Here is a 16,955-nt window from a genome sequence, read left to right as displayed (position 1 = left end):
CACCAGCATGGACAGCCGCCACTCCTCCTATTCTTACTGCGCCCCCGGGTACCACACCACCCAGCGGCCCAACTTCAGCACCGCCCGCGTGGAGAAGACCCTGCTGGACGCGCGGAGGAAGCTGGAGGAGGAGAAGGAGGGCCGTCGGTTCTCCAACCTGGGCAGCATGCACAGCAGCGTGGCGGGGTCCAACACCTCCATCAGCAGTGCACACAGCTTCAACCGGGCCCAAGGATCCTACACCCCCATGAGTTCTGGCCTGTCTACCCCGGTGTCTCCCACTCCGGCCCACCTGCAGCACGTCAGGGAGCAGATGGCGGTCGCCCTGAGGAAGATCAGGGAGCTGGAGGAGCAGGTGAAGACCATCCCGGTCCTCCAGGTCAAGATCTCCGTGCTGCAGGAGGAGAAGCGGCAGCTCAGCGTGCAGCTAAAGAGCCAGAAGTTCCTGGGTCACACACTGGGGTTCAGCAGGGGGCGCACCAGAGGCGAGCTCTACATTGACATCCCGGAAGAGGAGGCGACCACGGGGACCAAGAGCACCGACAAGCCTGCGGGGCCTCTTTCACCCACAACCCCCGATGGCTCCAAGCAAGACTCGGGTTGTGAAATTGAAGACACTGTGATCGTAGGTGGCGCAAGACCAAACTCAAAGAGGGAAGTACGCACAGTCGGAGTTGGACCAGAGGAGCAGAGGAGAAGCCTCCACGTCGGAGTCTGGGTTCGGGAGCAGGATCTGGGGCTGCTCCCAGAGACGGAGGCTCTCAGGTGCCAGGTAGGTCGGCTGGAGGGCCAGCTGAAAAGCACGTTGGAAGAGCTTCAATCTGCACAGCAGCAGCAGGTGGACGGAGCCAAGAGGGAGAGCCGGGCCAAGGGCCCGCAGGCTGAACACCCGGTGATGGCCACCAGCGTGGGCTGGCAGGAGCCACACGACCGCAGCCTACAGATGTTGGTGAGTTTCACCCAGCAGCCCCAGGCCCGGGATCAGAGGACTGTTGGAATCCAGGTGTACACTCTGGAGCAACCCACTGTGGTGGAAGTTGGAACGCTGCTCAAGGCTGAAAGCTGCAGCCCCCCCTGTCTTCAACCCGCTAATATTGTCCACGAGTCCCACCACAGAGGTCCTGCTGAGGAGGCCGCTTCAGAAGGCATGTGCAGCCAGAGGCTCATATCAGTTTGTTTGTTTGTTTCTCGCGTTCCTTAATCAAATATGTGCTTAACCAACAGTTCTCTCCGTCTTTATTTTCTCCGGTCTCACAGACGCTCCTGTCGAGCTGCCGATCGCGGTCAGCTCCAAGCAGGTACGGGACGTCCTGAGGAGCGAGGTGTCTACCTCGGTTCCTGTTGCTAATCCCGCCGTCGCCATGGGAACATCTGGCAATCAGCTGGCGTCGCTGCATCTGAGGGACGGAGAGAGAAAACAGCACACGGCGGCAGAAGTCGTTCACTCTCAAGCTTTCCCGAAGCCAGGTAACCCAGACACCTTTTTCGTCTGAACTCCAAATGGAAAATAAATGACGCGTTCTCAAGTTTTGATCATCGCCCTCCGTCCTCAGCTTCTCCCCAGTCTTGTCTGAGGTCGATCATAAAGCGCAAAGCAGAGGGAGAGCCTGGATCCCCCTCCACTAAGAAAAACCTGCAGTTTATTGGAGTCAATGGAGGGTACGCAATGGTCAACGATCGATACTCTGTTTCTCACAATGTTTTTAGTTTGTTTGAATTTGGTCAGCTGCGATACCACGAACCATAATATAAAAAAAAAGGATGTGTTAACGCTCAGAAATTTGCCAGAACAGTCTAATGAGTTGTTTACTTGTTACGTCTGTTGTCAAAGGGAAAATTATTTCTTACAACTGGAAAGCATCAACAGAAAACATCTGTGGCTTGAAAAAAGTACAGTAACAACACCACACATTGATATTCAGAACATTCAGCTGTATACACATTATACCGTCAGGATGTTGCCAGATGTAATAGGGTGGAGTAAGGGCAGCGCATCTGGCCTCTGCAGAGCTTGGATCTAAATGATCATCTCTCAATATATTATCGCCAAAAATTAGCTTTACGCCGTCACCCTGACGTTGCTAAGATGCCGTCACGTCTCCATCGCAATATGTCAATTTACGTCACCCGGCGCACGTCTCTCCATATCGCGCGCTATCAATCAGCACCACAGCACTGCACCACTGACCGACCCCCCCTTTGTGGTGCAGGTACGAGTCGACGTCCTCGGACGACGACAGCAGCAGCGAGAGCTCCGAGGAGAGCGACTCCAGCGAGTACCACGAAGCCAGGGAAAAGCTCCCAGAGCCCGGCGTCCAGCACCGGCAGCAGGCGTCCAGCCTGGACGAGAATTCCCAGACGGCGGAGCCCAACCTCAAACCTCAGACTGCCGGCGGACTACCAGCCCCCGTTGCTGCCGCTCAAGCGCACGCCGGCCAGTCCGTAGGTGCAGCCCCGGACACCGCGGTGCACGGCTGGGTCCCGCCGCCCGCCGCCCCCTCAGTCCCGTCCGCCGCGGGCACCGGCAGCTCGGGCGACAACACGGAGGGCGCCTCCGAAACACCGAGCACGGAATTTGAGAAGCGGAGCTCCGCACCGTCGCGCGGGGCCCCGGGCTCGGCGGCCGACGTCGGCAAGCCGTTCACCGTCCGACCGGACACCGGCGGGCGTGTCCCCGAGCTCGGGGCGGACCCGGACTCAAAACAGAGCTCCCAGCAGCCGTGCGTCCAGTCGTTCTCCTCGACCTCAGCGGATAAAAGCGTTCCAAACGAACCAGTCAAACAGCAAATCAGGTAAACGGAGCGACCGGTGCGGATGTGAAAAGATGATAAAAGATATGAACAGCGTTGTCTCATGTTCGCTGTCATTCTCACTGAGGTTGTATTCTGCGTGTTTCCATCCCAGACTGGAACTCAGTGAAGGTCTGATGGCAGCTCTTCATGTCCTGCAGACGGCGCTGGGGGAACCCAACGCCTTCACCCAGCAAGGAGCGGTACGTCTCGCCGCTTAAAGCCGCGCGGAATCGCTAGTGAGCCGCTTCCGAATCCCAAAATGTGGAAAACCGCTGCGTGTAGGATCGGCGCTTATGTATGGAGCGCTCTAACGTTACAGTGTTGTTGAATTCTGAAAATTCTACGTGACATAAATCAGGGGTGTCCAAGATACTCGCCCGATTCGGCCCGTGGGATGATTTGGGGAAAAAGAAAGAATTTGATTAAATTAAATTAATTTAATTTAATAAATAATTAAATAGATACATAGATAAATAAATAAATACATAGGTATAATTTCATGTGATTCAAACTTAATCAGCCCAAGCGAGCACCTGAGTTGGCTGTGCTGATCACAGACCTCCAACCACTGCACAAAGTCGCATTTTGATCAATCCGGCCCACGACCCAAACCCCTGGTATGAATAAAAGTGCGAGAGTTAGTGTGAAAGTTATTATTTACGTCTGTGAAGCCTGCAGCGTTGTCCCTTGTTCCCCCCCCCCGCCCCGCAGAGGACGGCCTACACCACCGTGCTGCAGGAGTGGCTGCGCGTCTCCTGCCACAAGGCGTCGGACACGGCCGTCGTCAGAGCCTACATGGACGCCTTCTCCTCCGTCTCCCCTCAGCTGCTGGAGTTTGTCATCAACATGGCCGACGGCAACGGGAACACGGCGCTGCACTACACTGTCTCCCACTCCAACTTCCCCGTGGTCAAACTGCTGCTGGACACCGGTGGGACTCCCGTGTGAATCAATGAATGAATGATTGATTGATCTAACGGTTAAGCGCCATTCCGGGTGTGTGCGTGCGCGCGCTTTGTTAGAAATCCACTCGGCTCGGGTGCGTCACTGCCGTCGCCGTGATGACTCGGTGCCGGGATCAACGTCCCTGTCTTCCCCGCAGGCCTGTGCAACGCTGACAAACAGAACAAGGCGGGCTACACCGCCATCATGCTGACAGCGCTGGCTGCTTTCCACTCAGACGGCGACCTTCACACCGTCCTGCAGCTGCTGCGCACCGGGGACGTCAACGCCAAGGCCAGCCAGGTATGCCCCCTGCTGGCCGGGGAGCCTCACCGCAGCTTTACACGCGCAGCGCGACGGCACAATACCAGCTTTGACCTGGGACCGCATGAATACAGCTGTCATGGGGGCGAGTCATTGCAAAGGCTGCTGAATAAAAGATTAAAATAAGAAGAATGCTTACTGGAACCAAACTATATTTGCGCTGTATAATGAGGAACGTTTTTGATCCAGAGCCGGAAGGCAGTCAAATGGGGAAAATAAAAACGGAGGCACAGCTAAAAGAGCTATTAATTTAAGAAATATAATATAATAAGCAGCACAGTTTAATACACTCCTTTGAATTAAGTGGAAGGCTCACAGAATGAATCCTAATCTAATGAACCCTTAGACTAACAGTGATGATAAAATCCAACAATGTCCGCTGTCCATTGTCTCTCTTATTAGTCGAGTCCCTTCAACTGAGCATTGACATGAAAAAAAAAAATCATTGAAAACCTGTGATATTCCCACTGGTTCTGTTATTTCAATGGTAATAAAACATTTAGCACCAGAATGGCTTTCATGACATAGATGATGCCAGAGATGTCTAAATTCTATCCAGCACGGTTGGAAATAAACACTTATAATAGTAGATGACAATGAGATTAATAATAGATATAAAAGATATTCAAGAGGTTTATTTGTCACATAGATATACATACGGTCATACATATATGCTGTGAAATGTCATGACACCCGGTGATCATGCACAATAAGCTCTTTAAGCTCTTAAAATACTAAAATGTGCGTAATCGACACGAGGAGCTTGTGCAGGCGGCCGCAAAGGGCCCCGTCACAATCGCGATTCAGGGTTCTATAATTATATTATATAGAATTTATTATCTGCGTTGTATTAATATACATTTAAATCCTCCTAAATGAAACTTACCTTAACCTACCTCCAGTACATAGGAAGTGTCCTTATTTACTACCTAGGGAGGCTCTCTTAACTTCCTACCTAGGACCTATTCTTGCTCCCTACCTCAGAGCGTCCTTGCTAGCTACCTAGAAACTATCCTTTACACCTCCCTAGGAGGTAACCTTACTTCCTACCTAGGAACTATCCCTGCTACTTATCTTGGAACTATCCCTGCTACTTATAATTGATATAATAGATATACTAACATCAATATTAGACAATGATTCTATAATATTTTAATGAACAAAGATTACATTGAAAACTCATTATATTTGCTGTGCGTGAAGTATGAAAATGAAATAACAGTGCTTAAAAAAAGTACTTGAAAGTCCTTAAAGTGTGTGTGTGTGTGTGTGTGTGTGTGTGTGTGTGTGTGTGTGTGTGTGTGTGTGTGTGTGTGTGTGTGTGTGTGTGTGTGTGTGTGCGTGCGCGCAGGCGGGCCAGACGGCTCTGATGCTGGCGGTGAGCCACGGGCGTGGCGACATGGTGCGCGCGCTGCTCTCCTGCGGTGCTCAGGTCAACGTCCGGGACGACGACGGCTCCACGGCGCTGATGTGCGCCTGCGAGCATGGCCACGTGGACATCGTGCGCCAGCTGCTGTCCGTCGCGGGCTGCGACGCCACGCTCACCGATAACGTGAGAAACTCTTTTTTTTTTTAAATTATTATTATTATTATTAAGTGGGTTTTTTTTCCCCCGCATGACCCCGCCCATCGCTCCTCCTCTTCCTCTGGCCTCGTCCGCGCGTATATGGATATTTCTGAAAATTTCAGGTTATTTTTTTGCATACCCACTGCGTTTTAGGAAACCCCTCCATCCATGCGAGAAGGCAAACACGATTTAAAGCGGCCGCCTAAGCACGCCGGGCGAGAAGGGGGCGATAATGTCGTCAAACACTACAGAGGAAAATTAGGAACATGACGTGTTGAGCTTCTTCATGACATTCATACACAATACTGTACGGAGAGACTTTTAATGGAGACACACGAGGTCGGGGATAAATAAATACCCTGAAAAAAATAAATATATAGTATAGTATATTGTATATAGTAAGTATATGGCATATATATAGTATATGGAGTGTATATATATATATATATATATATATATATATATATATATATATATATATGTGTGTAGTGTAGAGTATGGTGTAATAGAGTATATGGTAATAGAGTATATGGTATAGTTAGTGTATATAGTAAATAGTAAATAAACATTTAGGGTGGTAATAGACACATGGTAGCTCGTAGGTTCCTGAGGTGAGTTGAGGTCCTGACGTCAGCGTTTTCGCAACAAGACAAGACTTTTGGAAAATAAATCCTCCTCCCTGGAAGGCATTTTTGCAAGAGCGTCGTTTCCAGTGACCCTAAAAACGCCTTTTTCGTATGGACGGTAGGGGCCAAAAACGCAGAGAAAATACTTAATAAAAAAAAAATAATAATAATAAAAAATAATAATAATAAACTTTTCAAAAAATGTCCGCATACAAGGGCCTCCGAGTGTTTGTTGAACCCACTCCCCCCTCCCCCAGGACGGCAGCACGGCTCTGTCCATCGCCCTGGAGGCCACCCAGAACGACATCGCCGTTCTTCTCTATGCACATCTCAACTTTGCTAAGCCTCCCTCCCCTGTGAGTAGAACACGCCCGCACGCACACACACACACACACACACACACACACACACACACACACACACACAGGAACCATTCCAAGGAATTTAGTTCCAGGTACTTAGGAACTTAGGCCTTTTTTTCTTCCACCGTCAGTTAGCTCTGAAACCGGTTCCTCTTGGATGGTTTCCTGGTCCCAAAAGGCTAATTCTATTTTTTATTCTATTCTTGATCACTCTTTAAAAAAAAAAAAAAAAAACGAAAGAAAAGCAAAATAGGTATGTTGTGTTTCCGGCTGCTGCTCCGCTGTGCTCCTGTCTCTGCAGGCATCTCCCTAACAATGTGAGGACCTTTTTTTTTTTTAAATTATAATTATTTTTTTCCCTCCCTTAGGTTTTACCAAAGTCGCCCCTGTTGGGATTGTCCCCCCCTGCTGGTGAAACAAAGTAATGACGCCCTGCCTCTGTGGACCACACCAGCGCCAACCAACTCTACATATCTCACCCACTTCCTTTCCACCTGTGCATCCGTCAGTTACTGTACAAACTCTGTGTGTGTGTGTGTGTGTGTTTGTGTGTGTGTGTGTGTGTGTGTGTGTGTGTGTGTGTGTGTGTGTGTGTGTGTGTGTGTGTGTGTGTGTGTGTGTGTGTGTGTGTGTGTGTGTGTGTGTGTGTGTGTGTGTGTGTGTGTGTGTGTGCGTGCGCGTGTTGTACCTCTTTACCTTCCATTCAGTATAATGTGCACGTACAGATAATGCCGTGACTCGGCGCCGTCCTTAACCGCCGTTCGTTTGAACGCAGCGTGTGTGTTTCATCTTGTTACCTTAATGGATTAAATCCTAAATCCTTGATGGGTAAAAAAAAGTAAAAAAAAAAAAAAAAAAAAAAAAGCTGAATTTAACGTCTGGAACGGCTCCATAGACATCACACCAGTCTTGCAATAATCCGATTTTTACGCTCGTCTTGTCTCAAAGTGGCCCTTCCAATTCAATTTTGTTCAGGAAAATCACATTTTACAGTTCATCGTCTTTGTAAACCTCTTTGGGGTTTTTTTTGTCTTGCTTGTTTGTTTTTTTCGTGTACGAAACAAAGCTTGTCTCTCTAAAGCAACATATATATTTTTATGTAACATCACACGTTTTTGTGACTCCGTAAAAAAAAAAAGATTTCTCACGTGTCCCCATTTCGATCATTCACGGAATAAAACAAGCCAGCGTGCTCTCTTGCTCTCTCGCTCTCTCTCTCTCTCTCTCTCTCTCTCTCTCTCTCTCTCTCTCTCGCTCTTGCTCGCTCTCCCTCGCTCGCTCTGCCTCACTCTCTCTCTCTCTCGAAAGAAAAGTGTCCTTGATCAACTGCGTCAAAGAGCAGCTTGATGCACCTTCACCTCAAAGACGACTATATCAAGATTTATACACAAGATTTGTTTACTGTAGAATATTTTTGATAGTCTATTTTTAATTCCGCGCCAGGATTTAAAGTGGTTATTCTTTTTGGGTTGTTTTTCTTTCTCTTGGGGCACCGTGTTGATATCACACTTTTTTCTTCTGTTTTGTTTTTTGTTTTGTTTTTTGAACCAGAGGAGACAATTACTGTACCTTCTTCTGTTTCTACTGCAAAAACTCCCTTTTGAACTGTTGATTACTTTATTTCACCTTTTCCTTCAAACGAGCCCAAAGAAATATCCTTCAAATATGACACTGTATGTTGTGATCGCCATATGAGTGTATTAACTGTTGACTATCAAGGTTTATTGGAAGTTGTGGTACTATGTACGGTCTCTGTACTTCTACAGATGATTGTATTTTGGCAGGATTGGCATTGTGCCTGCCCAGTCAGAGGTGGGTAGTAACTAGTTACATGTACTGTACTCAGTTACATGTACTTAGTAACTTGTACTTGGTTACATGTACTTACATGTTCTTAGTTACATAACATTTGTTACATGTACTTAATAACTTGTATGTAGATACATGTACTCAGTTACATGTACTCATTTACATCTACTTAGTAACTTGTACTTGGTTACATGCACTTATATGTTCTTAGTTACATTTACTTAGTTACATGTACTTATTAACTTGTATTTAGTTACATGTTCTTAGTTACATGTACATAGTTACATGTACTGAGTTACTTGTACTGAGTTATATGTTCTCGGTTACATGTATTTACATGTCTTTAAGTAATCTGCTGAAGAAAATGTACTTTTGTGAGGAAATTTATAGTAGACCCCTTTTTTTTTTACTTTCTCTTGTGCATATATTTTTTATGAACTAATGTACTTTTTAGTCACTTCCATTTTGTTCAGTCTCTTCTCGCCACTTTTTAAATGGACCAACGGCAGCGTTTAAATCCCTTTGACCCCTCTTTCTTTTTTTTAACAAATAGTTTGAAACTACGTGCTTGAATAAACCGTGTTCCCCTGCGATGCAATTCCACTGATTTTAAAGGTATTTCGACAGTTTGGACTCAAAGTGAGTAAGTGAAAATATGAAATAACAGTACTTTAACTTGAGTATAATCTTTGAGTACTCTACCCACCTCTGTGTGCAAGTCAGACTTGGCCTTTTGTGGCGTAGATGGGACAGTAGAAGGAGGGTAGAAGGTGACTGGAGTGTGTAAGATAGGAATATCAAAATAATATATGTTGTTATTTTAGTGGCGACGCATAGGATCAAAGTCAATTTTAAGATGTTGTATTGATGACAGAATTTCTATTTCTTTCGGCAACAAAAATACACTCTTTTTATTCCATTTATTTGAGTAATTGAATTTTTTATAAACTTTCTATATATTTTTTCTTATTTAACTGTCCCTGTGTTTTTATACGTTTATATGATTTTATATTGTCTGTTCACAGCTACTTTACATAACTGCACAGGTCTTTTGGTTTATGTGTTATTACAATAAGCTTTATGCAAAGTCCTAGGTTTCCGATGTTTCCCCGTGCATTTGGAAGAAACAATAAATAATTGCCAGACTTTGTTTTCCACATTTTGTGCGTGTGCGTATAATAAAATTTGTTATGTGGGTGTACGCGTGTGGGCGTATGGATGTCTGTGTTTGGGCGCAAGTTCACGGCATGGCCACCAGGGAGCGCTGTAACGTCATTTTAGCCTCATGCAGTGCGGTTATGGCTGGATATACTTTATATTTGCATGTTTTTCTACATATGAAATTGTTTAATATTCGCACAATTTATAATTTTATCAAATACATTTTTAAATAGTATGTAAAATCTGAGGAATTGCTATCATCAAACATTGAGGTCAAATAAACAAATTGAAAATGAGAATGAATCTCATATCTCACCTGTTGCAATATGCAAAGTATCATCAAAGGAAGTTCTAAAAGTAAGAAGATAAAATTGTCTTTGCCCAAAGTACATAATTAAGAATATGCCATTTCTGACCTTGGCTAACCTATAGCCGATATATGTATAAATATACATATGGATTTCTGAGCAGTATTCACTAGTTCTCTGCAATCTGAACAGCAGCTTGTGCTCCATGGGTGGAGCTTTTCTGAGAATTGAGATAAAGAATTGTCAAGTTGCACCATTAGGCTCTTCAGATAAGTTTAAACAACTCTGTCCTGTCACACATCCAGAGTATTCCGCTATGGGCCCTGGTATTATTTGCCTTTTTAAAATATATCCTTTTATTGTGTATCCTTAATAGATGTAGGCTTTGGTCAATTTTTGGACAATACACCAGTAAAATGTAAGAAGTGTTCTGGGGTGTTTTAATAGATAACACACCTTCTGTCCATATCAATCTTAATGAGCCTATGGCAAAGGGATGATAAAAAGCATATCAACAACATTACAGAATTCAAGTTATTGGCAGCTAACCAAATAAATCATTCGATTTAAGTCATTGGATCAACATAAACAAATCATTTGAATTTGTTCAACCTATCATTTATTTTATTTTTAATTGAGAAAAACTAAAAATACATGTATTGGCTTTTCAAATTGAAGATATTTTTGTTAAGTTGATCCAAAGGCTTTTCTCAGTGTTTACAATAAAGTTGCCATGTAGACTCATAAAACTCAGGCCTGTCCAACATATAACATTTATTTTCCCATATTTTTCTACAATTGAGCCTGCTTAAAAGTTGGGTTTAACTTTGGGATTAGTCAGCCATCTACACTAAACAGTGTTGAGGACCAGAGGAGCAACATTTAGTTCATGTTTACCATGACCATTTGAACCTATGGTGTATTATTATGTCCATGTTAACACATAGAATAGAGGGAGGCCCAACAGATAACCACAAAACAGCATAAAACAGCCCTTAACTTGTCTACTGACTAATTTTATTTACCTTTCTCAAAAAGTAGGAAGTAAGGGGTGCTTTCGTTCTCTACACTTCTGAAAACCAAATCAATCAAACTTATGTAATGTGGATATAATACAGTCATTTAACCTGCCCTAATAAATAAGTTCAATTAATAAATATGTCTGATATATCGTGATGGTATTTGATGGAGGCTGCTGCTGTTCTATGGACATGGGTGCAGGTACCATGCATAGATTCCCATTCTGTCTGATAAAACATAGTTAAACATATATTGTATTATTTTATATTATAAAGTATATTCCTTGCTTTGTGACTCCTCAATGATTCGTCCATTTTTCTTACCCAAAGTGTTTTTTCTGGGAGTTTTTCTTTGAAGTGAGGACTATAGGTGATGACATTGATTTCTATGTTATATGTATAATATGGCTTTATTGGGATTGAGGGCTATAGAAATAAACTTAACTTGGTCCTCTGAATAGAGTTGTCCATTTGTATTAAAGGATACTCACTTGCTATGGGTTATCATTTCATATTGTCTTTTCTTAGATGTGAATTCCCTTGCTCCTATCTTGATGTTTGCGGAGGACATGCTCCACTGATTTCCTAGTCTTTTGCCTGTGGTTGCTCCCGAGGGAGTTGATGATGGTTCTGCTGAAGTCTGCAGGAGAACGGAGAGACCATTGCATTTGTCATTTACCTCAGTCCTTCTTCAGTATCACTACCATGACCTCCTGTTGGTGGATTCCTTCTGATTCTCCAGGATGTTGAGAAAGAGAGAGGAGAGTCTGTTCTCCTGCTTTGGTGACTGGGTGTCCCACCAGGCACCGTCCTCTTACCCCTTCCATTTTAGTGCTGTTGTGATTCTCAACTTTTTTCACATCAAGGACCCTCAGTTTGATACGCATTGCGGCCACGAACCCCATCTGATAAGATTTAGTCTCTGGGACCCTAACCTGAGAAGATTTTTATTGTTCGATATGATTTAGTACTAAACCTCCATACCTATCTGTACCCAGGCGATAATAGTGAAAGTAGGATCAAAATGTTGTCAAACATATTTATCGTACTTTCTCTAAGGCTGCTAGCGGGGACCCACCTGGAACCTCTCAAAGGAGCCATGGGGGTCCTTGGACCACACGTGGAGAACCACTGGTCCAATTAATACCTAATTCTTGATCTTTGTCTTTATTATTTGAACAGCTCAAGTGTCAACCAGAAAAACTGGGGGCTTAAGTGAAGCCTCACCTTTTAACATGGATGTGAAATGCCATTGGTACAGCTAAATAATGGAGACGAACAAATTCAAATGTTTCTATGGCATTTTGAACAGTTGTTAAATTACTGCAAACAACCTCAAGACATTTCAGTAAAACACTAAAATTTACTTAATAGAGCATAAATATGGGGCACACTGGACCACATTTATACATCTGTAAGGAGAGATTGCCAGTGTTGGAGAGCTCAACACAAGTATACCTATTATTACATTATTACATTATTACTATTATTAGTTATTATTATATCTATTATACATTTCTAAATATAATACACATGAAACCAATAATACAACAGCTGAAATATAATTCATGACCTGATTGTTTATATTGACATGTTCTATGTTAAGTCATGTTACAGAAATGGACGCACATACTAAATGCTATTTGAGGAACGTTGTCGCACTTTGCAGCAGCTCATGCACAGGAGTGATAGTGTCCATGGTAAATCAATCTATGAGATATGATCAATACACATTGTTTCGACAGGCTGGACTACAAAGTCTACACAGCCTTTCCCAGGTCCAAGATAAATGTATATATTATTTGCGTTTATTTATTTATGTATTTACTTTGATATAATAATAATAATAATATAATGTATTATTATTATTATTATTATTATTATTATTATTATTATTATTATTATTATTATTATTATTATATAGTGTGTTATTATTATAATACATATAATAATACTGTATTGTTATTATTACAATTACAATACAATAACAATCATAATAATCATAATAATGATATATTATTATGATTATTATGACAATTTTTGTTGTTGTTACATTATAATGACTTTTAAAAAGTTGTTTGAGAGGCCGCAATTGAGAGAAAACGACTGTTCACCGCTTACAATCCACATGTATTTTATTTTAATTGATCACATCCCATTATTTCTGTAGTAGTGTATTAGTAGTAATTCATATTAATAAAATATAATATTAATAATTATAAATAATTCGGGTATGTATCAAATATTTCGGTATTATTAATAATTGTACCTTCAACATTTGATTAATCAGAGCAATAACCTAGCATCAATATAATTATATAAACTTCTTATTATTATTATCATTAATAATAATAATAATAATAATAATAATAATAATAATAATAATAATAATAATTGGTGAGGATGTGGGCACCTAGTGCTATTGCAATCGAATTATCTTCATTTTTAATCAAATTGATCTTTAATCAAAATATGTTTTGGTGATTAAAACGTTATTGGTGTTTCATCATTACTATGTTTAAATCCTAAATGTTTGCCCAATTGTATTCATAGAAGTACACATATATTGAGAGCCCAAAAACTGCTGTGTGTCTCCTGACATCTGGTCTGACAACAGCTCCAATAATGTGTTTATCCAGCAAAGCAAATGGAATTAAACTCTGTGTTCTTCAACTCTCCAATAGGCTCCACTCAGAGTCCTCTCCCCTCCGACGACAGCAGTTTTTTTTTTTGTTTTTTTTTTGTTTTTTTTTTGTTTTTGGGGAGGGTCGGCGGGAGGAGGAGGGGCCTGCGCCATCAGCCTGCTATATAAACCTTGCGTGGGGTCCGGGTGGACATCAGACATTCTTCTGAATCAGAACTACTCCAAGTGCAAACATGGTTGAGTGGACAGACGTCGAGCGCGCTACCATCCAGGACATCTTCTCCAGGATCGACTACGACTTCGTGGGAGCCAAGTCTCTGGCAAGGTAGGCACAAAAAAACAACAACAAAAAAAGAGAAATTCAAGAGAACTGTAGAGTGCCAGGATCATTTTGCCCCGTGTTCTAACCCGCTGTTTCTCGTGTCCAGATGCCTGGTCGTGTACCCGTGGACACAGAGGTACTTCGGTAACTTCGGAAACCTCTACAATGCCGAGGCCATCATGGCCAACCCCATGGTCGCCGCCCACGGACGCACCATCCTCCACGGCCTGGACAGGGCCTACAAGAACATGGACGACATCAAGAACACCTACGCCGAGCTGAGCGTGCTGCACTCCGAGAAGCTCCACGTGGACCCCGACAACTTCAGGGTAAGAGCGCCGCCCGCCACCCGATCCGATGTGGCCACCCGATCCGATGTGGACACTGAGCTCCGCATCGGATCGGAAGAGCTCAGGGGTTCATCTAATCATTCTGAGATTAAAATCTGAAATGTGACCTGTGTTTACAGTACTGAGCTGTCGTTATGAACATTGACAATATTAATCATTGTAATTAATTGATTATTCATATTAACATCACCATAATATTATATAATTGTGACGTTAATCTCACAATTAAGCTGAGAATCCTGACCCAGCTCGAATAATATTACATATTCATTTTCACTTGGTAATAATACAAAATTTCCCCACAATATTTCATGTTTTCCTATAATGCCACACGTCTTTCACATGTCTTGATAAAAAAAAAGAATACATGTAAAAAAAAAAGAAAGAAATAATCACAATTGTCACGGGAATAATGATGAAATGTCTCCGTTGTTTTTCTCCAGCTTTTCTCCGACTGCCTGACCATCGTGCTGGCCTCCCAAATGGGAACCGACTTCACCGCCGACGTGCAGGCCACCTTCCAGAAGTTCCTGGCCGTGGTGGTGTCCTCCCTGGGCAGGCAGTACCACTAAGCTGCCGCACGCACCGGCGCAAGGGGATGGTGGAGTGAGGGATTTCTCAACAAAATTGTCACTGCATCCTTTTTGACAATTAAATAAAAAAATTCATAAATGCCATCAAAACTTGTGCCTCGTTGTTTGTCGTGGTGTGAATGTTGCATGGAGGATGCAGAGTATGGGGATCGATTGATTGATTGATTGATTGATTGATCAGTAATGATCTGGATCTACTGTAGGTCAGTGTTTCAGTCGGTCTGTGTACTCGTACCCCTAGGGGCACTGCAGGGGGCAATCCGAAAATTTAAAAAATAATGAAAAAAATGTGTTAAAAAATATTGGTTATATCTAATGTTAAAAAAATAGCACATACAACGCACATACAGTACATAATTTTAGTTTAATGTTTTGTCCCAATGTCAGTGAGACTGGCAGGGGGGTACTGAGGTAAAAAAAAAAGATCTTAGTTTGAGAAAAAGTTTGAGAGTCACTGCTGTAGTTCGCCAATATATTTTAATTCGTCATCCAATGAAAGAGCAATTTCATTGTTTTAAATCTCCCGTAATTGCTTGGAAGGGTCCATGATGCATTTCCTGGTCTGAAGTCACTAACAGGCCACATAGAGCCATGGCTCATAATAAAAAGGTCATTAATGCATTGAGCATTACTATAATGTTGACAAAATGATACTGCTGTGGTAACAGCAGTAATTTGTTCGTGTGTAGGTTTTTATAGAATTGCAAATAAACAATGATAATCAAAAACAGATATATAAATATATTTCTGTATATATGACAAATATATATATACAAAACTATGACAAATATATATATTTGTCATAGTTGTTTTTTGTTTGTCATCTTCTTGCTCTGTTAGACAGTCTTTACAACTATAAAATAATAACCTTTATTACCTTCATTTGCATACCGCCTTTAATACACAACATCATGCAACTCAAAATTGCAAAGTATGTATGTATGTATGTATTGCTATTATGTATTTGCCTTCTATTAATGTATAATAGAAGGCAAATACATAATAAAAATAAATAATTATATTAAATTATTTTATAAAAAAGGAAACGAGCAAAAATAATTGAATTGAACACATTGAAAGATCATAATCATTCCTTAACGAGGAGTTGCCATTCGCCACTATTTATCGTGAATAATTTATCTTGAATTATTGCTCTCGAGTTATTAGTGTTGAACTGCTCCAGAATTTGTCGAATAATTCATAAAATAATCCTAAAGACAGTTTAGGGGGGCCATCGAAATACATTCCTCTATTAATGAACGGTAAATATTGCAGTCTCTAGCTGCTGGGATCGGATGTGATATGTGAAGACTGATTTGAGACCAATGAGTGTTTTCACAATATATTAAAAAAAAACCTCATCAGCTTTTGCTTCTATGACCACCCCAAAATGAGGTCCCCCTGCCTTCAACATAACAGAGCTTTACATTTGTAATTAATGGTAATCCAAAGTAATTATTTAACTTTTTTTTTGCATGACATAATAGACTTCTGTTGCATGAAATCAATAACCCCTTCCTTGTTCTATTTTGTGTTTCTTTTTCAGTCAGTAACATGTTTAATAAAACCAACCCATAATTAATATCGTTAACTTGGCAATGCATGCATGTTCTGCTCAATGTTGTCCTCTCATGTAGTAAAACTGTAAGTTCATTTGATATAATATATAATGCGACATATTTTATTTCGTTTGCTACGGGTTGTGTGTGTTAATGTGTTTGTTGTTGTTGTTGTTGTTTATTATTTGCTTTAACTTGCCCTTTTGACTCTTTTAAGGCACATGGAACTCTGGCAAGAAACTACAGATGAAAATTAATTAGATTTAGAATTAGAATTAAGAATCAATTACAATTAATTTATAATTAATTCGATTTTTTTGAATGTGCCTGTTTGGCCAACACTGGCATATTTATCCTAATTTGTATTTATTGTTCCTCTCAAATAGACTAAATACAATAATTCCTATAATACTCAATAACTCTGTCCAACATTTGGACACATTTTTTGGTGCAAGTTTCAACGGCTGGGGCCATTTTCTCATGTTATGTACACTCTCTCTCTTACTCTTTCACTGTTTCACTACAGTATGTATCCAACCACATAGAAAAGGCATCTCTCATTCTTCGCTTATTTATA

The 16,955-nt window shown here is 41.9% G+C and overlaps 2 protein-coding genes across 3 annotated transcripts in view; both read left to right on the top strand.

Annotated features, from left to right (window-relative positions):
* The window catches only part of kank2 (KN motif and ankyrin repeat domains 2), a 22,283-nt gene extending 12,721 nt beyond the window's left edge, over positions 1-9,562 (top strand). For both annotated transcript variants that reach the window (XM_080009366.1, XM_080009365.1), the window contains exons 3-12: positions 1-1,145; positions 1,258-1,467; positions 1,554-1,659; positions 2,211-2,792; positions 2,905-2,992; positions 3,504-3,723; positions 3,895-4,037; positions 5,410-5,610; positions 6,509-6,607; positions 6,982-9,562. The exon at positions 1-1,145 is cut by the window's left edge and continues 241 nt beyond it. In XM_080009366.1, coding sequence (XP_079865492.1) covers positions 1-1,145; positions 1,258-1,467; positions 1,554-1,659; positions 2,211-2,792; positions 2,905-2,992; positions 3,504-3,723; positions 3,895-4,037; positions 5,410-5,610; positions 6,509-6,607; positions 6,982-7,038 — 2,851 coding nt within the window. In that variant the 3' untranslated portion in view covers positions 7,039-9,562. The remainder of the gene's footprint in view (positions 1,146-1,257; positions 1,468-1,553; positions 1,660-2,210; positions 2,793-2,904; positions 2,993-3,503; positions 3,724-3,894; positions 4,038-5,409; positions 5,611-6,508; positions 6,608-6,981) is intronic.
* A 4,194-nt stretch (positions 9,563-13,756) lies between these two features.
* On the top strand, positions 13,757-14,899 carry LOC307237456 (hemoglobin subunit beta-2-like). The gene is made up of 3 exons (XM_080010169.1): positions 13,757-13,879; positions 13,983-14,205; positions 14,670-14,899. Exons 1-3 carry the CDS (start codon positions 13,788-13,790, stop codon positions 14,796-14,798), a joined length of 444 nt encoding a protein of 147 aa, XP_079866295.1. The 5' UTR covers positions 13,757-13,787; the 3' UTR covers positions 14,799-14,899.
* The last annotated feature ends 2,056 nt before the right edge of the window (positions 14,900-16,955 follow it).

Source organism: Zeus faber (genome assembly GCF_960531495.2).
Source record: "Zeus faber genome assembly, chromosome: 11".
NCBI classification, from domain to species: Eukaryota; Metazoa; Chordata; class Actinopteri; order Zeiformes; family Zeidae; genus Zeus; species Zeus faber.
The sequence above is the reverse complement of the archived record's forward strand: the minus strand, read 5'-3'. Positions and strand labels throughout refer to the sequence as shown.